This window comes from Peromyscus leucopus, chromosome 10 (genome assembly GCF_004664715.2).
Source record: "Peromyscus leucopus breed LL Stock chromosome 10, UCI_PerLeu_2.1, whole genome shotgun sequence".
In the NCBI taxonomy this organism is placed as follows: Eukaryota; Metazoa; Chordata; class Mammalia; order Rodentia; family Cricetidae; genus Peromyscus; species Peromyscus leucopus.
Genome location: NC_051071.1, coordinates 24,956,058 through 24,982,364, shown reverse-complemented (window position 1 = coordinate 24,982,364; position 26,307 = coordinate 24,956,058). Strand labels below are relative to the sequence as shown.

Here is a 26,307-nt window from a genome sequence, read left to right as displayed (position 1 = left end):
GGCGATGAGGATTAGTCTTCATCATCAACTGAACTGGATTTAGAGTCATCACAGAAACACTCTGGAGTGTGTTCCTATGGGTGTTTCCAGAACGGGTGAACTGGGGAGAGAAGACCACCCTGAATGTAGGCAGGGCATAGATTGTGATCCAGGAAGAGTGCCAAGGAGAGAGCAAAGTGAGCGTTACACTGTCTCTGCTTGCCCAGTGAGGATACGATGTGACCGGCCACCTCACACTCATGTCATACACCTCACCACTGTGATGGACTGTACCCTTTCATCGAGAGCCCAAATCAACCCTGCCTTAAGTCGCCTTTGTCTGGCATGTTGCCGCAATGAGAAATAATGTGCAGCTGAAGCATCGTCATACACCTTAGCCTGTTCTTAAACCCTAGCCTGTTCTTGCTACACACTGCAGGGGCGAGCAAGTTCTGAGCAGCTGTCATGTCTGAGAAAGCCAGTGGAGCTGCTGTGGAAGGGGCAACGGTGTCAGGGGCAGGAACCTGAGGTCTGACACCCGAGTATCACAAACTGATGAGAGCAGGCAGAAAAATGCTTCATCAGAGGGTCACCAATCCGAGACACAGACAGGGCACCTGCTAGAGAGTCGGATACAGCTAATGAGCAGATGTGCCAACAGATAGTGAATAGGGGATGGATACTGGCCCCAGCCATGACCCCTTACCCTTCTAGCAGCTATATGAGAGCCTGGGCTTATTCATTCAGTATTTTACCCATATCCTTGGCTATAATCTGAGACCCACAATCTCCTGACATGTACAGAAGGGAACCTCTTGGCTTCAACCTCTTTCCTTCTGACCTGCTATTAATGAAGAGTCCAAAATAATGGTGATGTCTTCTAAAAGTGACATCAATACTTAACCATCTGCAAAGCCAAGTTCACACCAGTATGGGGCTTGTCTGAGAAGGCAAGCTGTCTTAGGTAGGCCCCATCTAGGAACATTCTCCACCTTCTCATGTTTCTACCAGGGCACCAACACATGAGGGCTGAAACAGGCCAGTTCCCACGGTAACCTAGGAGCTTCTTCTAGACTATGACAAGATCAAGGTGACCTAAAGGCATCGCTCTAGGAATCTGCTCTCATGAAAATAAAATCTGCTACCTCTCAGTCAATATTTCCAAAGAGAACCATACATCCTGCTTAGAAGAAGGATTTTCCTGCCACCTACAACCAACACAGGGCCTCTCAGAGCATAAACCATGGCCCTGTGTCACCCAGCCAGTTGTCAGCATCTGGTTCTTAACGAGATCATCAAGGAACAGTGAGAAAATGAGCCCCTGTTCACAACAGGCCCTGTAGACTTGTTTATTTGAGGGATACAAAGGTAAGTTTGGGTGTTTGGGCACTTTCTGATGAGCTTCCTGAGACCTGGGCTAGGACCAGTCCTCAACGGGACTAGGTACTTCACACAGCAAGAACATGCCCCCCTCCCCCATTGCAGAGATTTGGGTCCCAAAGAGCACTTCCTCATCCTGGTCTTCCCACTTCACTACAGTCTGACCCCAGGGACTTCTTCCTGGGCCTTCTTCCTGGTTCTAGTCACTGCACAAGGCCAACCTGTGGCCACTCTGTCCTGTTTCTACATCTGTGAACACTGTTCACGGCCCTCCTTCATGAAGCTACTCAAAGCGATGACTTCCTTTTTCTACCCCCATGGGATTCTATATCATTTTCCAGTCCCAAACATAGAACTGGCTGAGGTGCTTCTCTCATGGCCCTGCCCTCTGGTGGACATCTTCCGTTCTTAACCCCAAAATGGCAGCATCAATATCCTTCCATTCCTCCATCAGCACAGGGTTTATTCAAAGTAGGTGCACAGGAAAGGTGTCTTTAAAAAGGTAGATTTTCATTGATTACTTGACCAACATTAGAACATATATTCTCTGGGGGAAATTAACAGGTGTGTGTGTGTGTGTGTGTGTGTGTGTGTGTGTGTGTGTGTGTGTGTGTGGTGTGCATGCACCAGCCTAGACCATGAGTGATTCATCTGTCTTTGCCTCCCCCCACAAATACTGGGGTTACAGGTGCACACTGCACACTGCTATGCCTGCCCGTTTTACGTAGGTGTCGGGTATTTGAACTCAGTTCCTCTTGCTTACACAGTACAGCTAATGTTTCTTCTCCAATGAGCCACTTTTGTAGCGGAAATAAAAGATCTCTCTTAAAATCTTACCCACACTTTTTAAAACAAACAAATAAACAAGCAAACAAATCAAATCAAACCAAACCAAGACAAAATAAGAAGACCTCCCTTTCATTCTCCGGGGCTTGTGGAAAGGGTCGGTTGGCTTGCCAGGGCTTGAGGAACTGTGAGTGAGCCCACCTTGGCCACAGCGGTGTAGTTCCCACACTCCAGGGTGTAGCTTGGGAGCCTGATGGTCTGTCTGTGGGTGTGGACAGCAGCAGGGAGGGTGACAGCAGTCGCCTCAGCGTCCACAACGCTCCAGGAGTAGGAAAGCCCTTGGGAAATGTTACAGAGAACTGCAGCTTCAAATGTCACTGCAAGTCTCAGGGGCTGAGACCTCCAAATCTGCGAATTGACAGAAGAGGTCATGTCAGGGAAGGGTCACCAGCCCTGAGGGTACAGCAAGCTGTTGGGAAGTGTCACTTGTGAGTCCCCAACCATTTGTCTGCGAAGTTGCAGGAGGAGACCTGGACCTGGGCTTTAGATAGCATTAGTGCACTTATTTTACAGACAAAAGGAGACACTGGAACTATAAAAAGAAAAGTAAGTATTATACTTACATCCTCATAACCTTTCAAGCTTTAAACTGATGGAAAAATGTCAAAGGAAAAGGTTACTAGATTTGCTTACATTAGAATTTCATTTAATTGTTTATCTGTTGTTTGTATATTTATTATGGTACTCAGAGCTGTGCTGTTCTTCCCAAGATCCTTACGTCCTTTTCCCCATCCCCTGGAACTAGCTATAATCCGCCCCTCAACATCCTGGCCCAACTTTGGTATTTGCCCTGAATGTGGAAAAGCATTCCTGGTGAGCCAACCTTAGGAGGGAGACTGTCCAGCCTGGGCCCCTCCTGTTCTGGGGCTGATGCTAGGTCCAAGGGCTCCCCCTGGCGGTGGTTCCATTTAATTGGAAAGAGAAAAATCTATGGAGAAGTGGGACTTTCAAGAATTTAGCAACTATAATGTTAGTGTCCCTCCCCATATTCCCTCCTTTACACAGCCATCACATTTTCCTCCCCCATTTAATCCTCCTGTTTCAGTTCCCCTTCCTCTCCTCATAGGACCGTACTCCAGGGCAAGCCCCATGCTCAGGAGTAGTTGGTCAGCACAAAACAGTCTCCAATTTTTTTGTGTGTTTTTTTGTTTTGTTTTAATATCTTCCTGTTCTTGATTTTCTTTTTGGTTTATATGTTTTGATTTTTGTTGTTTTCTAGTTCTTTTGAAAGAGAGAAAATGAAGTTGGGTGGATAGGGAGATGGGGAGGATCTGGAAGAAGTGGGGGGGAGGGGGAGAATATGATCAAAATAAAATATATGGAAAAGTTTTAACAAAATGTATCTAAAGATAAAAGAAGGCATTGCTTTCCTCATCCCACTACTGACTGGGACATTTAATCTTAAAATTTAGTTGAAATATAGTTTATTATAAAGAAAACATAAATGACATAAAGACTAGAATGCTTAAAAATAGGAAAAGAAAGAATTTATTAGTCTTATAACTGGAAAATTTATCTTTTGAGTTTTCTACACTATTTAGTTCACTGTTCAATTCTTTTCATTGTTTCTACTCTAAACCTGATTTCACTATAGGACTTGCAATAAAGCTTCCAGACTCACGTGGGCAATGGCAAATTGTAATACTCTCAATTTTCAGACCTTATATACACATTCAAAATGATGAAATACATTAAAACTATACAATTTTCATTGGAGTAGGAGTTGGCTCTGCATGCTGGCAAACTGGGGTACACAGTAGCACCTGGGAGACACAAATAAATACATTTCCTGAGAGGCATTCTGTCCCTCAGCTCTGTGACATGGAGATACTAAGGACATGAAGAAAAATGTGTGCACCAAAATGTTTCAGGCTAAAGACGTGTGCATAGAGGGTCACATGCTATTTGTAGTAATAGAAAGTTAGAAACAATCAAGGTTCAGTAATGAGGATGCTGGGAAATGGTGTAGAATTTGTACATATGATCCAGTATATGCCACCATTAAAAATCAGAAGTCAAGATGATGTAATAAGAGACCGTGGTCATGCTATAATACAATGATTCAAATTTTTGTGATAGACACACATATTCAAAACTCTGACTCTCTCTCTCTCTCTCTCTCTCTCTCTCTCTCTCTCTCTCTCTCCCCCAACATATAATAAAACAAGAGCAGGGAGCTGGAGAAAGGGCTCAGGGGTTAAGAGTGTTTTCTGCTCTTGCAGGGGAACTAAGTTTTCCTCCCAGAAGTCATGCTGGGCAAGCATATCCTCCTATAACTCCAGCTCCAGGGTACCCGATGCCCTCTGCTGGCCATGCAAGCACCTGCACTCATGTGCACATATCCATAACACTCACGTAATTTTAAAATAATAAAGAAATGTTTTTATGCAATAAAAAACATTTAAAATAAATACACCTATCTCCTGCTGTTTGGATTTCATACATTTCCATTTTTCTTTATACTTTTAGAAAACACAAGAAGTATAAAAAACAAATGGAGTCATCAATATTGTTTTCCTTTCTTATAGAAAATCTCAAATGAAAATGTTTTACAGATTAAGCCGAGGTAGGAAAACTGAGAGTGTTGGGATAGCCTGGGTAACACAACGAATTCACGGATAGCCTGGGCTAAATGGTGATACCCAATCTCAAAATAAAATAAAAATAAATGAAAAAGACAACAATAATAACAAAATATTCCTTAAAACAAAACAAAATCAAACAAAGGACAGTATTGGCTTTGCCACAGAGCAAGAATTCCAGCTGGAGTGTTGTGAGCTGTGGTCTTCCCCTAGAACCCCTCATTTTGGTCCATCCCTCACACAGAGGGCACAGAACAGGCTGGCATCATTGAATGCTGGCCTCGAGAGCTACAAAGGTCTTGCCTCCAGGGACATGGACACCTGAAGGCCACAGCCTGCCCAGGGCAACCCCATACTCTCTTTGAAGTCCACTGCACTCTGAGGCTGCTGGGACCTGAGAAGCACGGGGCTGGCAGCTGATCCATCAGAGAAAGTATTTTGGCAAATGCTCAGCAGCGAATTTTGATTCCCAAGTATCAGGCTGAACACCTTTGACCTGAAAGTAAAACTGCTTGAAATCAAAGCCCTCAAAGGAGTGGAAGAAATAAAAGGTAGCCTGAATTATTTTCTGCTCTGTATTTAATACTCAGCATATAATCGGTCATTTCTTTTCATTTTGGTGTCGATTTTCCTTTTGACTGAAAATGCCATCACTCCGTATATAATCAAAAAAGAAAGAAAAGAAAAAAGCCACTCAAAGCAAGTTGCGCTCAACGTCAGTCATATAGGTAAATAAAAGACTTATTCACCCAGTAGAAGCCAGGCCTCCCTCCCAAGCCAGGCTTTCCCTGCTTAGGGACCCCGCTTCAGAGCCCTCACAGGGACTTTATTGTGCTGAGTACAGCAGGACAAACTCAACAAAGCTCCCTTCATTCCCCAGCAAGCTCAGCAGTTTGGAAGCAGCCTATAGCGAGGCCATCGAGATGATTCCTCCAGAACAGCCCTACCTGCACCTTCTTAGGCCCCATGTTCTTCACCGGAGGTGGTTGGCAAGGCTCGTGCACGATGAAAAGCGGCTTTCTTAGGACGGCGGAGCTGATGTTATTGAAGGCAAGGACTTCAACTGTAAACTCTCCCTCCCTGGAAGGGTGGAAGAGCAGAGACATGGAGAGATCAAGGTTGTGGTACACTGGTCCTCATTCGCTCTTTATAAACATCTGTGACCTGGGGTTATTCTATCTCATGGCAAGGGAACCCAAAGAGCAGGGCCAGAAGAGGCCTGGGTCATGAAGGTGATCTCCACGGAGGCCGTTCTCCACCTGCTTGGTAGAGCTGCCCATCCTGTGTGGATAAAGCCCCATGCCAGTCAACTGGTAGTTATATGCTCCGAACAACATCACACTCAGGCGAGGGCCTACTGCTCCCAGTAGCCACAATCCAGTTCGCTGCTGATCACAGGGCCACTCAAAGATTGGGCCTCAAATTTTTCCTAGTGATGGTCATTCCTGACTGGAACTCTGGGCCCCTGGGCACATCTTCTGATTCTAGCGGTCAGATTTCCTGAACCATCCTTAGGGTTTGACACACTAAAAGGGAACAGAATGGGTTTCAAACCTGCACCTTCATCCAGCCCCTGGGCAGAATGGAAGGTCCTGGCTATGGAGAGAAGTAGCATAGGAGGATTGTGGGAATTAGGCAGCCCGTGATGAACAATGATGGCCAGTATATGGAAGATGATAAAAATGGCTATGTGGTTGGTTTATATATTTATAAACTATAGCTTTCAGAAAATGTGCACCTGCTTACACAAAGAAATGCTTCCTATAAAACAACATTACCTGGTGGTGGCTTTCTACATCTAATATTTGCATCCTCTCTTGATTGCATCACGCACAATGTAAGATTTATGGCATCTAAGTTTGTGTAAACACACTTATGACATTTGTACACTAAGAGAACCAACAAATAATGCCTTCTCAGAGTACCTCTGGTGATTAAGTGACACACAACTATCTCCATAATGCCTTGTTCCGGGTAAGCAGTGGGTTGAATTATTCATACTCTACCTTCAGACAAGAGACCCATTATAGTGTGTCCTCGAGCCCTTACAGTTTCCTCTACCTCCCCTCCTCCGTCTAGCTCCTCTCTTTCCCAATCATACACACGTGCTACTGCAGGCCTCTCCCACTGATGCCCTTGTCTTGAGTCTCTGTTGGTTCCCCCTCCCCACTTTTCCTCTAGGAATTTCCTGCTGGAAGTTCCCCTTCTGGTCACACACAAATGTCTGAGTATGGTTCTGTAGTCTACAAAGCCGTGTGTGTGGGTCATGCCTTCTGCACCCCATACCTTCTTTGCTGACAGAACTCCCGGGAATGAAGGCCTCTATTTGCCTCCTTTCCCTGGACTGCAAGCTCCCCCAGGGCCCTAGCCAGGCCTGGCAAGTTTCCATCAACGTTTGTCATCTGTATCACCCACAAGATTGGCTATGGGGTTTTAAGCATCGGTCCTTCGGAAGGCAGCCCCATGTGCCCCCTCAGTCAGCTGTCACCTGTCCTTCATGGCTCACCTGCTGTAGACATGGCTGGAGGAGCTGCTGCCAAGCTCAATGGTCCCATCTCCAAAGTTCCACAAGTAGGCCACGTCAGTGCCAAAGTTGAGCCTGCACTCAAAGGACACATTGGCATTTACCAGGGCTGAGGCAGTGGACATGAGCCGATTGGCCGTGATTCTCTTCTGTACCCTGATGAGGTGGGACTCAGAGACCACACTGCCGATCCTGCTGGTGGCCTTGACTATCACATGGTACCTGAGGATGGGGTACAAGGTAAGATGAGAACACAAGGCTGTCGAGAATCTCCACATTACTTCTGCAGACAGACAGAGCTGAGAACTTAAGTTATGGGCATTATCCAACGAGGTAGTATCAAGGCCAAGATGGAGGGAATTCTTCTCAAGTTCCCTTTCTCTCAAGTCTCTATGAGGTGAGCACCTCACCCTTCTTTATAGGAAGTACAATCTATATTATACGGAGGGCTGAGATAGAGATTTGAACTTAGTGTACACTGGGGGAGGTGAGGCCCTCTTCTTTTACATGTTATGGCTAAGCTAAACACAGAAGTGCTTAGGGGCTGGGTGTAATGTAAGCACCAATAAAACTGTTGTGATAGTGCCGGGGTGGTCTTTATCCTGACCATTGGCTTTATCAGCACTAAAGAGCATATTGACAGACCACTGAGGGATGCTCAGCCTTCTTCTAATGCTTCTGGAAGTTGTCCTCACTGGTGGGTCATCTCCAAAATACCATGCAAACTCCAGGGGTATAGTTTCATTGGTAACAGCCACAAATGTGATGTTCGTGTCTGCAGCAAACACGGTTCCGTTGGTGTGGATAGACACGGCTGTGATGAAGAGAGGGGGGTAGGGGTCCATCAGCACAAAGGCCGGAAGCCACTCAGAGAACCCCCAACACTGCCACCTAACCGAAGCATGAACACAGAATGAGCCTGTGAAGGTGAGTGTAAGGCAGAGCCAGGGAGTGAGGGAGATCTGTGGGGCCCAAGCAGGAGGTAGAGCCCAAGTCTGAGGGCCATCAGTAATGGCTCACAAGACAACGTGGCCATCTCCTTTGGGAACTGTGCTTGGAAGGCATGGAATGGAGGTGGGGTGGGGGCAGCCGACGATCACATGATAGTCCCCCATCTCCCATACTCTGGTGGGAGCTCAGAGCCTACGGTTCCTAGGAAAGTCCCAGAACAAACTGCATGTATACAAGAGCCTGTTGAAGGGCCAGTAGGATGGGTCTTGGGCTGAGCTGCTAAGGCAGAAGGGCTATATCTAGAATGAGAACACTGACGCACATTGCAGCTTATACCCAACAGTCACACCAAGCCAAGCCTGGCCGCTGCCCTCTCGGGCCTGAGAAATAAAGGACACATTGTATGAAGAAACAGACGAATAGCCATGCATCACGATGGTGCCTAAAATGAGAAAAGACACAGGAGAAATTTTAATCCATTTAAACACACACACACACACACACACACACACACACACACACACACACACCAATATTTCTCATTGTCAACTTCATCTCTTTGAATTTTAATAAAATTTGAAATCTGGAGCATACACTCAAATGAGGTGGCTGGCAAACATGAACTATGTGACAGGCTTTGTCTTTAAAAAGAAAAATCATTTCTTTAAATGATTTCTGTCTCCTCAGAGAACTTGGCATAGTAATGAATACATTCCAGCCTTTGTGATACATTGATTCCTTTGTTAGCTGGCTTTATGTTAAACATGCTTGTCTTGTGTGTATTTATTAAATAGTCTTCACACCATAGAGATTCTTAATTGGGGTCCAACAATAAGCCTCGTTCATCTAAGTCCTCTAAAACATAATACAGTATTTTATGAGCATGTGTGTGCATATACACATATGTATGCATATATTGGAAGGCAAATACCAAAAAATTGAATCAGATCCTAGCATAGGGCTGTGATATCTAAGAAGATTTAAATCAACTCATTTGGGATATTAAAAAGGAGATGGGCTTAAAAATTATTATTGCTTTTTTATGAATTTCTTTTTATAAAGAAAAATGTTTAACTATAACATAAGTAAAATGGATTGGATACAGATTCTTTTTAAAAGTGCCCCACCAATAAGATTGGCATGTTCTCCTCAATGATGACTAAAACTTAATCTTGATCACAATCTGGTTTCACAACATGTGAGGAAAGAAAAGTTATGGATTTGCACAAGGGTGTCCAATTACTGATCTTTAGCACAGGATTTAGATTCAAATCACCCAATTCTAAATCTTAGCACAGACACATGTGGCCTGGGCTCACCCCCTTTACTCAAAGTTTTGATAAGACAAATCAATACGGATGGTCAGCTGGCTGGTTACAGTGCACTGCTTAGCAGGTTTAAAAGTCCTCCTCTGTGTCATGTAATACTTAGTTGGGGAGTTTTCCCCCAGGAGGGCTATAGGGATACACAGTCCATATGTGATACAAGTAATATGGGTTCTCAGGAATGAGTTCTTTGGGCTGTATCTCCCACTGGGTTCTCTTTTTCTAAGCCTGTATCTATCTACGGGAACGGAACATTTCGGCTCTTCCTGCTCCGCTCTGGCTCTACTATAATGTGTCCCAACAGTTTCCTTCAGAACCCTTGATTCCAGTCCCTCTTCTGACTCCTTCTGGACTGTGAGTTTTTGATGCCTTCCCCCAAGCTGGCAGCAGGGGAAGGGACACCTTCAGGTAGGTGTGGGGCGAGGGTGAGGAGGCAGGAATTAGGAAGCTCTTGATACACTACAAGCACCCAGCACTACATACCATTGGCTGTGGCTGTGCCATCCAGAATTTCCCCATACCTGCTCCTCACAGCTCATTGTATGCACCAACTCTTACCTCAGGCAGTATCTGTCCCATGGTGACACAGTCTAGGGGACCTGTCAGCCCCAAGGCCATGTTCCTCTTCAGGCACTTTTTGTTCTTTCCCTTTTTTTTTTTTTAAATACACTTAACTAAATATCTTTACTGGATTACAAATTACCTAAAGTTGGATCCCTACACAATTCCATCTTATCTCCCCCAACACACAACATTCCACAGTACCTATTTTCTACATGAGGTCAAAATGAATGGACGGCACTGTATTGAATAGGATGGCTGGAACTTGGACAGCTAAACTAAAGCTGAGTCAGCCTACACACACAGCAGAGACATGAATGCTCAGCTTCCGGGCACAGGCCTCACCTTTCTGCTGTGGGAGGGAGTCAGCAAAGGAAAGAGCTTCACCATCGTGGATAGAGCTGGAATTCATGAACACAGACACATTCTCACGGCCAATGTCCACATAATAAGGTCCCAGTTCCACATCAACTCCATGAACGTCATGGACTACAGCCCTGAGCTTGTAGACTCCTTCTGGAAAAAGAAGACAAAATAGACATTTGATGGCTTTTCAAACAGATATGAGTTAACACCTTCAGGGTAGTCACAGTAGGGTGACTAGTCTGTGAACTGATACTGTAAATGAGATTTTTTTTTAAAATTCCTTGCAACAACAGGGGCATTTCATGGGCATGCAGCCACACAGCACACAGAGTCTCACATTCAACATGCCTTGGTGTAGCTTACTGTTCTACTGTCTGGAAATTCTTAATAATATTAACAATCAGTTAATTCGTGTTTCCACTAGACCCTGAAAATGATGCCACATATCTGTGCATCAGACATTATTAGACGTATTAAAATAGATACTGGTCATTTCAGAATAGCTAGGTTAATATGTATGTGTATTTGATATACACATTTGCTTGAATAAACATCCAATAGTATATGTCAAAGGATTATGATAGACTAAAAATGGCCCCCAACCCTGACTGTGTTTTTATAATGTCACTATAGTACAACTTTATATTTTTTCATTAAAGTGGTAGGAACTATTCTTCCTCTTTTAGATTGGTGCAAGTCTCGTGGTCAAATGCATAGCCCCTCTGACTTGCCTCGTCTTCTCTTTGAACAGGTCACCATTATCATGGGAAGCATGTGGGCCTAACTTGCTGAAGAAGAAATAAAACTCAGTTGTCCCATGAGGTCACTCATCTCCAGAAACAGTCATCAATTTGGTTGATTGGCAGCTGCCTAAATAACCATAATGAATCCTCTGAGGCCCGCCTAGATCCAAAGAAGCCCCTAAAAAACTGGGTGACACTTATGATTGCATTCTATTTTGTTCTTAGTTCTTTGAGAATTTAAGGCACTGAGTTCCACTCTGTTAACACAGCGGCAGATGTCTGACGGTGCTCTGCAGACTAGAGAGGCCTCTAGCAGGTGGCTCACCCCAACCTCCTACCCACTCTTCTGAAATTATGCATTTGATCCTGCTGTACATTGACTCTGAAACATTAGGTGACCCCTGGGGTGTCACAGGATTATGTCTGCTGCTGGTCCCGGTCACCCATTCCCAGCTCTGTCCCTCACAGACCTCATTCATCATCCACACAGAACGAAGGTCCCCTTCCCAGCCTCTCTCAGCTTACAAGTCCCCATCAGGTTAGCGTCTTGTCTCCTACTGGCCAATTCACACCTGCCGTGGCCCTTTTGGAACGACTCAGGCAGAACGACGAGTGGCTTCATCTAGTGATCGCCCACAGCTCTTGCGCTGTGTTTCATTTCCAAGTTCACTACATCCTGTCTCCTTTGCCCCCAAAGCTCACCCCGGTTCACAAAGAACATGCATAATGACTGCTTATGAAGTGATCGATGACATTACATAGGATAGAAAACTAAAGCCAAACAAAGAAAACGATGTTCTCAAGGCCCAGTACGCGCTGTTCCTCAGGAATTACTACAGCCTTTACTGTCCTAGAGAGCGGTAGGTGGTGGCATAATGCATGCAAAGTGGGAGAGATGTAGCAGAGAAAAAAATATCATCTACGAGGAAACTCAGTGAATATGGTGCGGTGCAGGATTTGGGAGTGTCCTACATGGAATGAAGATTTAATTAATTCTGTAGGAACAGGCACACCCAGGGCTGGAGAGACAGCTCAGCAGTTAAGAGCATGTACTGCTCTTGCTTAGAGTTGAGTTTGATTCACGGCATTTGCACTGAGCAGCTCACAACCTCCTGTACCTCCAGATCTAGGGGATCCCATGCTCTCTTCTACCTCTGCAGAAACCTGCATTTGCTTGTACATACCTACACACATGCATACACATATATACATAATTTAAAAACAAACCCCTTTTAAAGGCACACTTTTCCAACTTAGAGAAGCTGTATCATCATTAATAACTTTAGTACATTTACAAATCAAACACAACTTCACACAATAGAATCCAGAAGAGATCTGCATGTGGATTTTTTTGTTTGTTTGTTTTGTTTTGTTTTTCAAGACAGTGTTAGAAACACAGAGACTGTGTAGCTTTGTGCCTTTCCTGGCTCTCGTTCTGTAGACCAGGCTGGCCTCGAACTCACAAATATCTGCCTGCCTCTCTGCATGTGGATTTTAATAAATAGAAAGTGATTTTAATAAATAGATAGTGAAACTGATATTAGGCCAGCTATCACAGTCATAGGGACCAGGACTGAATTAAGAGCTGTGCATTGGACGAATCAACTTGTTATTCACACATCATTTTAAGAGGCATATCTCATCACTCCAGCATCAGGAAACTGGTTTATCTAACAGTTAAAAGACCTGTGCCTGGACTAAGGAATTTGGCTTCAGGTCTTAGGCAAATCTGTTTGCAAATTACCTTTAAATTTAACCTCTAGGAAATGATAGAATACTAACTCTGTGCTGGATGGTTTTATGTCAACTTGACACAAGCTAAAGTCATTTGAGAGGAGGGAACCTCAGTTAACAAATGCCTCCATAAGATCTGTCTGTGGGCAAGCCTGTAGGGAATATTCTTAATTAGTGATTGATGAGTGTTGCCATCCCTGGGCTGGTAGTCCTGGGTTCTGTAAGAACGCAGGCTGAGCAAGCCATGAGGAGCAGCCAGTAAGCAGCATCCCTCCATGGCTTCTGCATCAGCTCTTGCCTCCAGGATCCTACCCTGTTTGAGTTCCTGTCCTGACTCCCTTCAATCCTGAACAGAGACATGGAATTGTAAGCCAAATAACCCCTCTCCTCTCCAGTTTGCTTTTTGGTCATGGTGTTTCATCACAGCAATAGAAACCCTAAGACAAACCTTTCTTTATTTTTAAGGCAGTAAGAAAATAGCCTCACCCAGGTTTACTAAAGTTGTAGGTGTTTAAGAGCAATAGAGCATGCCCCGATTCGAGTATTATGCAGTTAACCTTCCACTGAGTTTTCCAGACATTATGCAAATGCAAAGGGGTAAGAATGAACTGAAGTGAAATGCCTTTGGGGGAGTGATGCAAGATAGCCCTATGCATGTTCATCATACAAAAGAGATACAAGAGCTGCCCAAAGCAGCAAAGTATCATGCATGGATGGGCAGCACCTTGCTGGAGATGGGAAAGGGAAGACTCTGTAAAGAGAGAACACAACAGCAGAAGGACTTGGTGACTGTAAATTTCTGGAGCCATATCACCTGTGGACAGCCAGTCCCGCAAAAATGAACTCAGTTAGGAGAAACACTACAAAGGAAGGGGGAAGGAGAATGAGGAACGGGAGGAAGAAAACACCCTTCAGAACATATGAGATACTACAAGAGTTAGGAGGAGAGCTTTAGGGGGTACTCAGTGGATGAAGATCATCCTCCAGAAAAAATATATAGTTCAAGGAAGATGAAACAACTGGAGACCCATCATCTTCTGTCATGAATGATCCAGGAGCAGAAGTGAGAACATTTCTAAGATCACACTGGAGAGTAGAAGGGGCACAAAGAAAAAAGGGGGCAATCAAAAGAAAGTATAAATATTGGAAAAACAAATGAGACTGAAAAAAGAAAGAGACTGAACAGCTCTGTAACAGAGTCTCACAAAGCAAAGTTAAAGTGTTGGAGCAGAAAACAGTTTAGAGACATGATCAAATAAATATTCCTTGAAGCATACTAAAGGGTAATGCATGTCTGCATACTGGAAAGCACACTGTATACCAGAGGCAGTTGATCTAGAACGGCCGATTTTGAGGTATGCATTCTGGTGAGGCCAGTGGAAATTACATATATAACAGCAACCATTTTGAAAGAGCCAAAACCAGCAAGCCATCTCTAAGGAGAAAGGAACCATCACAGCCTGAGAAAGAATGCAACCACATAAAAGAGGGGTAGCCAAGACATAGGTGTCAGGACCTGGAGGGCAAGGTGGGTGCAAGAATCTGGATCTCAAGGCAGACTCTGGTGATGATGATGATGATAAAGCTTGTCACACATGGAGAACCACCGTTATGAGATGGAACCAAGTGGAGGAATGATGAGAGTCCTCAAGAAAACAACACGTGCCCAAGAACCTATAGGCCATAAACTGCCACTCAAGTACAACAGCATCAACTTTAAACTTTTCATGTGAGATCTCCCTACAAGTCGGCAGGAGGCTGAACTGTAGTGAGCCAAATGGGGACAGCAAGGAAGAACCAGGGATGAGAATGGAGCCTGTCTCCACAGAGCCAGAGTAAACCATGTGTGGTGAGTGGTGGTGGACAGAGCATCAGCACGATGCCATGAAGATGTAGAGTTTACGTAGGGAGCAGAAGTGGGAAAGAAAAGAGAGGAAGGCTGGAGTTGTGAAATAGCATGGCTACACTTCCTTGTCACTTTGACTGCGTTGAGAACCACCATGGAAACACACAGCCCTGGAAAGGTTTGACAGAGGGAAGACCTGCCCTGAATTTGGGCTGCATTATCCCATAGTCTGGTATCCCAGAGTGGATTTAAAAAAAAAAGGTGAGCTGAGCACCAGCATTCTTCATCTGTTTCCTGAATGTGTGGGGGCCATGTGACCTGCTGCTTCATACTCCTGTCACCCGAGGCCGTTGCTGAGTGTGCCTTCTCACCGTGGTGGGCTGTGTCTTGTCAAACTGTAAGCCAAAATCAACTCTTCTTTACTTAATGTTTCTTGTCACGAACCAAAAGACTAATAAAAATCATTGACATGGTTGACATCTATGATAAATGAGGAATATCCCTACTCAATGAGTAGTCGGTGGTAAATGGGATCAACTAACATTGACCACCCTACTTAGCACAGGGGGCCAGCTCTGTGGGTCACCATACTTTCTGGTGCTCTCTTGCTCAAGGTCTGTATGTCTCCCTCCCTCCCTCCCTTCCTCTCTCTAGCAACCCCCTTTCCTTCCCATCCTTTCTCTTGCCTTCCTCTCTCTCCTCCTCCTCTACCTCCTTCTCTCCCACTCTCATTTACTCTTACTAGTCTTTCTGTTGGTGGGGTTAGGTGGTAATGAGTCTCAGGCAGGAAGGTAGCACAGGAACTCAGCACCTAGAAGATTCAGGAGCCAGTTAAGCCTGGCTTGTCAGGATGGACACAAGGTATAACCCACCATAACCTCCTGAGCAGTCTTAAGTTCTCATTTCTAACACTGATTGCATTTTAAACTACAAAGACGACCTCAAAACTTTAAAAAGTCAGAACACTAGAGAAAAAATATTTATTATGGTACACGATGACTGGAAATTAATAATGAAACAATCCCACAAGGGTCATAGGACATATGGACATGTTAGAAAAATAAGGGGGAAAAAACCCACAAAAGCAGGAAGAAGAAAAAAAAAAGATTAAAACAGAAATTGACCAACTAGAAAAATATATATATACTAAACACAATCCGCTGGGCGTGGTGGCACACACCTTTAATCCCAGTACTCAGGAGGCAGAGGTAGGCAGATCTCTGTGAGTTCGAGGCCAGCCTGGTCTACAGAGCAAGTTCCAGGATAGGCTCCAAAGATACACAGAGAAACCCTGTCTCAAACAATTAAAATAAACAAACCAACAAACAAACACAATCCATGCTGATTCCTTAACTAAAGGACTGCACATCAGCCCTATCTGATTCAGAAGAGGAGAAGAATGAAATTAAATAAAAAGGATAAAGGAAATAAGGCAATATCAACAAAAATTTAATAACCAGAGGGGCCCACTTTGTTGATGTCTCTATAATTAAGCTTGAAGACTTGTATTAAAAGTGTACTTCTCTAAGAACCTAGAACTTCAAAGAATTAACTACATGAGAAATAGCAAATAATAACAGAAAGAGGTATCATCAAGTTAGCCAGAGGCAGCAAGAGAGTAAGTACGTACATTCATCTAGACAATAACTGTGTCTAATGATGTCTTTGCTCTTCCAGGATGAGAGAAATAGAAAGCTCTTCATGTGTAACTGATGGGAAAATCTAATGCTAATGCCCCCCAAACAGTGACTGGACTACAGCCCAGTTTATGAGCACCAGCATAAAACCCTTGAGTAGGATTTAGAAAACTGAATTCAACCCCATTTTAAAAATAATAAGGCAAAATCATATGATTTCCCTCTCCTAGGAATTTGGGAATGTTATTACTAAGTAACATAACTTGAAACTTGTGAGTTCTAAAGGTGAAACCAATCATAAAGTCATCTCAACAGATAGAATCTGTAAGGAGCTGGCAAATCCAACAATTCTTTCATTAATTTTTTTCGGTCCTCAATAAAAGATGAAAATTTCTGTGCCAGAATAAATCGAATCTATCCAAATTCTTGCATGAAGTTTAGAGAAAAAAATAGCAGAAAGTTCTGAAGACAAACACACCCCACGTTGTCTGCTAACGTCACCCACAACACTCTGGAAATCCGGGCCAAAGTGATTAGACAGGAGAAAGGACTGTGAGGCAATCACAGGAGACGGGAAGTGACAACATCAGCATTTGTCAACAGTGTGTTTGCACAGCTAAGAAAACACTTGAGGACGTGTGCAGGAGACGTCTGTGTCAAAGTTCAGCAAGACTGGAGGCCACAAAACAAAGAGCAACTTCCTCACCTCTCTGGATGCCATGGCAACCAGCCTGAAGATAAATCGCTTATTTGTGACGGCCCAAAAAAAAAAAAAAAATGAAGGGCCATGTAATGTAAGTTTCATATGGAAACAACTAAAAAACAGCTTTTACATTTTTAGTGCATGTGTGTGTGCAAGTGCATGTATGTGTGTGTGTGCGCACGCGCGCGCGCGTGAGATTTGTGGGAGTTAATTCTCTCATATGGAGAAAATTTTAAATGTTCCCAAAGGAGTGAAGAAGGATAGAAATGAACAGGGTACATTCTATTAAAAGGGGGATTAGGGAGCATAGGGCTTCTACATAAATTAATATTAAGTTAAACATTATTCAGATAGAATTGTTAATCTCTTTATATTAGTCAGTGTGGGTCTTCATGTGGAAGAATCATCAAGAAAATATGACCAAAATAATCCCAGAAAAGTTGAGGCACCAGGAGAGCAAGCCATAACGGTGAGACCCTAGGAAAGCATAACAGTGACTCACACAAGCCGGTGGGACAGATAAAAAGGGATCAGAAAGTCTGCAGATGGCCTAGAACAGGAATCCAGCTTGTAAAAAAAAAGGGGGGGGGGCGAGCATTCCAGCTGCTTCTGAAAAAAATGGATCATTTCAGACACCTGAGCAGACATCCTGACCTCAGGAAAGTGAAACATGCATCCGATGTCATACCAGGATATGTATTCAAAATATTAGTTACTTAAGTGTGCAAAATTCTATCATGAAAACACTAAAAGACATAAAAGAATTGCTTTATAAATTTGGAGTAAGGAACACACTTTTAACTGGGACACGTATCTCAGAACCTGGGGCTTAGGATCTATAGCTCAGTGGTAGAATACCTGCCTAGCGCACAGGAAGCTGGGTTCATTCTCTAGCACCTCCATAAATAGAAAGCAAAATAAATAAACAACATTTTCACACAAAAGCATCTAAAAGCAAAACTGACACACAATAAACGAAGAAAAAAATATTTGCAACTTGTTACCCTCACAATAAAAAGACTAATTTTCTCAGTAATGAAAAATACAAACCCCATGTTGTACAGAGCCACAAAAGTGCTCATTTTGGCTAAACATGTTTTTTTAAAAAGGCACTTTAATTTTGAATGAAGATAATGACACACAGAGCTTCAGAGATAGACCGTTTCCATCTCTCAGACTGACAGTTGTGCTGTTCACAGAGCATAGACCACAGGGCTCTAATTGAGAGCAATTTGGCAGTAATTTGGCAAATCGCTATTGGACATGGCATTTGAGGCACAGTGTTCTCTTTACTATGAGCTGCCACGTACTCACTGCAATGTCACTTTTAAAACTGAAAGATCGGGAACTATCTCAACATCCACCAATAAAATCCAGTTAAACAGACCTAGGCAGAGAAGTCAACATACAGCAGCCACCCAAAAGGACAGGGAAGTCCTTTCGGGCCTGACTGAGGAGTTGCTCTAAGTGGAGATTCATACCTAAGTGAGCAGAGAGCTGGACATTGTGCTTAGTGCACTCCCGTTTACAGAAAGCAGAATAAGCCTGACAGTGTCTTACATGCACAGGAGATGTAAGAAATCAAAGATGTGGTTGCCTGCGGGTTTGTGAGAAGAGGACTCTCGGTGTGCACCTTGTCAGCTGTGTGTGCTTGCACAGAGACTAGACCATGTTCAAAACAATGATTTTCAGAAGAGAAAGAAAAAAATTCAATTCCTCCATGACTCCGGAAAGTTAAGTTTTCCACTCATATCCCACACTCATCCCTCAGGCTTTAGATTTACCCAACTAACTCCAAAATGTCCATATAAACACTGGTCATTGTTTGTTATTATTACTTTGAAATTGTTGGAATTTTCAACTCAAAAGAAAGAGTGTGCCCTATCACACATGGGTCCTTGAGAAATGTAAGGGATTTGGGGATGTCACCATGTCTAGGAAGGAGGCCCTGTACTGACTGAGTGCCCCAGGGACTGTTTCTCAGTCTCATTCTCCTACCCCACAGTTCTGAGGGAAGATTAATGAGCTGAAGTATATGAAGAGTTGGCCATAGTCCAAAATGTGAGCTTCGGCCATACAGAAGCCACCAGGTTGGTTCAGAAGGATCCAAAGGGTGGAATGTGACTCCCTCCCTCCCAGCATCTGAATGCTGCCAGTGTCCTGGGATGGCCTCTCCTCCCCAGGCTTCCGGAGAAGAACATGCTGCACCTTACCTTTCCTGTACCGGTGGTAGCCAATCACCGCAGCTGCGCCTGTCATTGTACACAGTCTCATCTCAGCTACACAACTGTCCCCAAAGTCCACCAGCAGACAGAGAGCAGCTCCGGAAGCCAGGTGAACACGGATGCCCAGAGCTGGAGGCGCCTGAGCACCTGTTTCTAGGAAGTAGCAGGTGGCAAAGTGGCCAGCATTTTCAGGCTGTGTCACCGGGATGGACCCAGGAGGATGCTGAGTGAGGGAAGAGGGACTCTTGGGATGGCACCAGGATGTGAGGAGGCTGCAGGTACAGGCGATGCCAGGAGGGGGATCTGAGGAACTAAGAGAAAGAAGCAGATACCAGATTTCAGGGTGGTCTGCAGAGTCCAGGAATAGAGAGGGTATGGGGGTGGGAGGTTAGATGTGAGTGGACCATCAAGGATAGCTGTCAGGGAACAGGTGTGGGGACCCTGAAGAAGGGAGGGCCCTAGTGCTCAGTAGGCTCCCCCCCCCCTCCCCCGCAATACCAGAATCACTGGCCACATGTGAGACAGACACCTCTGACCACCGGTTGAGACATTGAAAGGAGGGCCAGAAAGTCCCCTAGAGACTGAGGTCAGCTCCCTTAAGACTGAGGACAGCCCACTAAAGACTAAGGTCACCACTTTAGAGATGAGGCCAGCTCTCCCTAAAGACTGGGATCAACACCCTGGAGGCTGAGGTTAGTTACTGGAGCACAACTAATCTAGTTACAGAAAAAAAAAGGCTAAAATAATTTTTATCTATCATTGAAATCATGAGCCAAAAGCCAGTCTTTCCCATGAGTCACCACCAACTGGTTTTGTACAATGCTATCTTGACCCACAGTTTCCCATTTCCACACATAGCTCCTCGTGTTGGGAGCTGGGAGCTGGAAAGAGTCTGGAACTACTTAGCCAGCTCCCAAGAATATAGGACTCCCCTCCCTGGCTTACTGGGAACCGTTACAGGAGGCACCGATGATGAGCAGCTAGCAGTCTGAAGAAAGGACAGAGCCCTTCAAAGCAGATGGAGAATGCTCTCATGGGCATGGGAGGGGCTTGGGTATCGGGAATATTTCACATGTCCCTCCTCTGCCTGTGCTGTGTTTATCCCCCCCAGCAACACAGACAGACAGTGCTGCGGTCGGAATTCCTGACTACTCTCAAAGACAAAGGGACCACGTAACATTGGATGCAGGTGCCAAAGAGCAGCTAATCATATCACCTGAGCACAGTGACTTGGCACACTCGCAGTCACAGCTGGGAAGAACCAAGAGACCCAAATCATCAAGTGACTGGTAGTGACTAAGGCAAGATGGGTGTGGCCTTCACCACGTTCCTTCTGCCTTCAGGTAATAGTGGGGAAACGGAAAGCCAGACCCCCGAGAGCTGCCTGGGTGCTGGTCTGTGGGGATGTGATGCACCCTGGTGGGGACCTCCTGGTGACAGACCTCAGAAGCAGCACGTTGGGCAAGTCTTCCGCAGAGCACAGCAGTCCTTCACAGTCAAGAACCTCCTTCTTGGGGCTGCAGAGGGCTCCTGCTGAAGGGGCGTCCTGCAACACACATGTTTAAGGTCACAGGAGTTTCTCCAATCACTGCTCTGGCACAGGTTTTCCATGTCAAAGTCAACTTAGGAAATGGCCCGTGAGGTCTCTGAGGACTGGGGACTCTGGTTTGGTTGGGGAAATGTAAATCAACCTGTCCATGGCACCGTCTACAGAATGAAATGGGGCAGTTTCCAGCAAAGAGAATACCCCACCCCCAATTGGGGACCCCCTGGAACTCCACAGGAACTTCAAGATTGCCTATTATGGCTTCATGTTGTTGGTCTCTGCTAAGGCAATAAGTTAGTTATTTATATGATCATGCACTCATGAGGCTGGCCACTGGGAGATGACATTACCACAGGCATGGAGTCTATTTTCTTTTCTTTTTTTTTTTTAATTGCAATGACATATTTCAATTCTTCATGACTGTTCAGCATCTACCAGAGTTAGAAAGGCAAAGTAGAGGTTACTCATCAGCTCAGAGGCAAGTTCTTCAGGGGTTGAGGTCAGACACTAACCTGCTGCGGACCGGAGAAGGATCCATCTGCTCTTTCAGCCTCGCACAGCCACTTGAGACAGGAGCGGGGACTGTCACTCTTCCTGATGCTCCTGATGATGACAAAAGGCAGAGAGACTCTGTCATATGCTTGGCACAGCTGACTGTTAAGTGTTCTGGCTTATCCAAAAGACCCTCTCTATCATCCAAGCCTGTTTCTGGGAGCCCATAAGGTGGACCATCAGAGACTAAATGTGCTGTAAATTGACCCACTCAGGGCTGTGGCAGATGTCAGGGAGAAGTCCTTAGGGTGGAGGGGAGCACAGTTAAAGCCATTTGCTAAAATTTACACCCACCTAGGTGCAAGTCACATTCCACACATGCTGGGCCATCAATATATACTGTGGCATATGTCCATGTGCTATGGCATGGACAGGGAGTTGGAGAACCTGGAAGGCAAGTTCTGGTTATGAGCTCTAGACAGTGGCTAGCACCTCGTGTCCTGTGCTTCTCTCTGATCGCTACAGGCTCGGGTCTGCAGAGGACAAACTTGTCCTCATGGGGGCAGTGGACTGCAGCATGTGGTTAACTTCAGAATTCAGCTCTGGTCCCTGGCCTGCTGCTATGTCCACCTCCCCAGCCTCTCTCACTGTGCAGGAAACATACACCGTTCCCTCCATTGGTGGAACCAGCTCCCTTGACACTTTTGATGGCATGTCCTCCTGCACTGTCCTCTGAGGGGGCATCCTAAGTTACTTTGAACATTCCTAATGGGTCACATTTTCTGGCTATTTGCTTTCTGGTGTTTTGTTTTGTTTTCATTTATGGCTCTTTACTTTTTAACACAGAAATGTTTTTGAAAACAAAAATCTAAGAGCTAGCGATGTGGCTCAGGCTCACTGTTCAGCATTAAGAGGATCTCCCTTTTAGAAAAGATGGGCCTTCCCTTCTGCCCAAACACGCTCTCCAAGGCCTTGCTCACCCAGTTACTACTGCGGGCAGCAGACAGACTGCACCCTGGGGCAGGAGGAGAACATGGAGCTCATGACTCCTGCCAGAGACAGCCCCACCCCGCTCTGGCTGAAAGTTCACTGTGGCCATACACAGCTGAGGATGACATTTCCTTGATGACCCATAGGGGGTGCTAATTCTGGGGACCGTTTCCTTTTAATTGAACAGTTATACCTTGCCAAGTCCTAAATGAATTAAAATAAGCTGTGTAATTCTTCAGGGCTTGACTCTCATGTTGGAGAGGGTTGCTCTGCCCAAGGCAGAAAGAACATGTTGATTGACACGGGCTTGGGGGTGGGATGGGGTGCCAGTCGGGCCAATAAAATCAGAGAGTATGCATTTTATGCTGTGATGCTCTGTAATAAAACATGTGACACAGACAACAGCAACCAAAAGTCCTTAAGCTGTCACACTCCAGACACAGACAGACAAAATCCACCCCAACAGGAAGCCCCGTGTTTGTCAAGTGGAATTCAGGAAGGCCATGGTGCTGGGCACAGCCTTTCGGTGATCTGGGTCATAAACCCTGCAGCATGGGGAGTGGGCATCTTATGCTCTCCAGTATCCCCCCCCCCAAAACTTCAAATTTTTGGTTATGTAATATTGTTTTGCTTTTGGACTGTATAAAGGAAAAAGAAAAAAAACAAAACATATAAACTGTATTATGGTCAATGTGTTTAAGGTGGAATTAAATAATTATATGTGCAGTCCTGTGCCACCAGTATCCAGGATTTTTACTTTCTGGGGAACCCTGAGAGCCCTGAAAGAAGCCCCAGATCTCCCAGCTCACGCCACCCCACCCCTTGGCCATCCCTCATCTACTTTTTTTTTTTTTTTTTTTTTGGTTTTTCGAGACAGGGTTTCTCTGTGTAGCTTTGCGCCTTTCCTGGAGCTCACTTGGTAGCCCAGGCTGGCCTCGAACTCACAGAGATCCGCCTGGCTCTGCCTCCCGAGTGCTGGGATTAAAGGCATGCGCCACCACCGCCCGGCTCCCTCATCTACTTTTGCATCCCTGGCTTAGACTTCTCCAGTAGGAACGGCACAATAAGGTTTGCCTTTCCCACTGGCTCCTTTCACAAAGCACCATGTTCTCAAGGTCCCATCACAGTTTTGTTTCCAACTCCAGGACGGAGGCTTGCCAACTCCATTCCTGATGTTGCCATCATGCTGGGCCTCGTTCTAAACTACAACAGCAGGAGTTTTCAGGCAGGGCTTACCCCGAGAGACACCATTTTAAAAGCAGCATCTGGCTCCCGTTTGAGTACAAATGCAGGCACAGAATGACTCTGCACCTCATTGTGCACATAGACCCAACCACTGACTTCTCTATGCCAGCATGACCGACACATGACTTGTTTCTAAATATAACAAAATATCACTGGGGAATTCATCAAAGCAGCTTGGCAGCATATGAGCACATGAGTGAATCTCAGCCGTATTAGGAAGAGGCCCAGGAGTGGTCACATGGCTAAGCAGGTAAAAATGATTGCCATGCAAGCCTGATGACGAGTTCAAAGCCCAGAACCCATGAAAAGTCAGACACAGTAGCTTCTACCTGTGATGCCAGCACTCCTGCGGCAAGGATTGGAGGTGGAGTGAGGAATCCTAACGAAACCTGCAGGCCTGCTAGCCTGGATACGGAGTGGCAGAAACAAGAGACGCCGGGTCAACAAGGTGAAAGGAAAGAACCCACTTCTGAACATTTGATCTCGATACCTATACTAGGGCTTTCCAGTGCATGCCCCCAACACACATACAGACACAAACACACACAGAGTAATGACGACGACGACTACGACGATGACGGTGATGATGATGATGACGACGACGATGATGATAAGGAACTGGTCTCTGTGAGATATGCATAATTTATTTAAAAAATATGTGTGGGGGGAGAAGAGAGAGGAAGGAAGAAACAAATGAGCAAAAAAAGGAAGCCAGCCAGCCAGCCTAGAACTTACAAAACACACTAGATTGAGCAAGGTTGCAACAGTCTTACCTGGAAGAGGGAGCTAACACAGCAATGGGGACACCCCCCTCCCCAACATCTGACTACCCAGTGTGAGCATCAAGGGGCTGAAAGACGCAGAGGTCCTGACTGTCCTCAGAGCTTTAGTTACCTTCCGCCACAGCTCAGGCAAGCTTCCATCTCTCTGGATCCCATTCCACACCATGCCCATAGCTTCCATGGCCCTGAGCCCCTGCAGCTGGACTCAGCTCTGAGACCTGACAGCCCTGAATCTTTGCCACTGTGCTAGGTGATAGTGTCACCAGTATCTCTCCACAAGGCATCACCGCGAACTAATCCCTGTTGTAATTTCGCATCCCTAACAACAGCACTCTGCCTATCTCCGGTAAGGTCTCCCTGAGAAGTCCTTGAACCTCACTGCAGCCATTGAACCCCATCTATGGCCATTCTATGACCTACATGTGTGCATGCATATATAATTACTGTGTGATGTGCAACCCATGATCTGAGAGTTAATATTACTTATTGAGATTGCTGTAAAAGGACCTGTGTTTGCCTCAGCCCACTTTCAAGGCAAATCAGCACTACTATGCAGACTGTAGCCAATAAAATCAACTGGGCTCTGGGACTTCTCTGCATCCCACTTCCGGCCTCACTGGCTGTTCTGCAGCCCCTGAGACCATGTTCTGTGGAGGAACACTGGGATTCAGGTACCTGAATGAATCATGCATTATCGTTATCCTCTGGTTTAGTCTCCAGAGAAACTCAGATCAGGCTGTAGCTCCCAGAGGTCTGGATATCAAGAGCTTTGCCCCCAGAGTGGTGTTATTGGAAGGTGTCGGGTCCTTTAAGAGGTAGAACCCAGGGAGACCTGCTCTCCCAGTAGGATTGTGGGATCTTAGGAGCTCTTCCTCCACCTCTAGACTGTGACTGGTGGTTTTGCTCTGTCACACACTTGTGGCCTTTACGTGCTGTTTCTCTGCAGGTCTAAATCAGCAAGACCAGCTCACTATGGGCTGAAACAGTCCAAGCTGTGAGTCTAGACACATCTTTGGTCACAATCAGGGGATTGTCTCGGGTCTTTGGTTACAGGAACCAAAGGCAAACACAGGGGGCAGGTATAATTACTTTGTATGATGAGATCATGGAAGTTGAGGGAAATAAGTTAACTTGGAAGGGTTGGCATCATTAGCGAGTTGAAGAGCCAGCATTCAGACTGAACCAGCATTCACACTGGTTCTGGAGGCACTAAAAGCCGCTGCCCAGCTCCATTCAAAGACCTTCCCCTCTACTCCCTGATGGCTTCTCCAGACTCAAACTAATCTTCCGTTCAGCCTGAGGCCTTGGACCTTGCCCTCCAGACCTGGCTCCTCAATTCCTGAGCTAATTATGACCGACACTCAGTTGACAGTCAAAAACAATCCGAGAGCAGCGGATGACTAGAATGTGGGTTCCGGTTTGGGCTCTGACAGTTGATGGTGTTATTCGGATTATGTGTTGCACACTGGCTGCTAGCCACAGTACAGAGCTGCAATGGAGTAATGGAAATCGCCATCCACCTCCCAGCTCCTGCAAAATATGGTGCCCTTCTAGACAGCAGCGCCTCCTCTCCCCACTCCCCTTCTCTTCCTCTTCCCTCTTTTCTGCCCCCCCTCCATCTTCCTCTAATTTGATGGAGAAGAAAGAATCCTGTATCGCAGGGCTGGTGCTGGGGTTGCTGCGCCAGCAAGGGCCTCTTGTACTGTTCCATGACAGTTAAGGGTCTTAATCTGATCCTTTTTGTGTGAAAATGCATTCAACTCTTTTTATCCATTTAAATCTATAGTTTTCTTTTCACCTTTGTTGGATGTCAATGGAATGAGGAGGATGTGTGTATTTTAATTTCAGAA

At 45.3% G+C, this 26,307-nt stretch overlaps 1 protein-coding gene across 1 annotated transcript in view; it reads right to left on the bottom strand.

Moving 5' to 3' along the window:
• Window positions 1–26,307, bottom strand: part of Pkd1l1 (polycystin 1 like 1, transient receptor potential channel interacting) — a 121,580-nt gene that overhangs the window by 89,881 nt on the left and 5,392 nt on the right. Inside the window, exons 3-11 of the mRNA XM_037208839.1 lie at window positions 21,461–21,551; window positions 20,845–20,948; window positions 19,391–19,713; window positions 10,494–10,664; window positions 8,585–8,704; window positions 7,957–8,125; window positions 7,294–7,533; window positions 5,735–5,867; window positions 2,347–2,553 (exon numbers count right to left, since the gene is read on the bottom strand). Of these exons, the coding sequence (XP_037064734.1) occupies window positions 2,347–2,553; window positions 5,735–5,867; window positions 7,294–7,533; window positions 7,957–8,125; window positions 8,585–8,704; window positions 10,494–10,664; window positions 19,391–19,713; window positions 20,845–20,948; window positions 21,461–21,551 (1,558 nt within the window). The remainder of the gene's footprint in view (window positions 1–2,346; window positions 2,554–5,734; window positions 5,868–7,293; window positions 7,534–7,956; window positions 8,126–8,584; window positions 8,705–10,493; window positions 10,665–19,390; window positions 19,714–20,844; window positions 20,949–21,460; window positions 21,552–26,307) is intronic.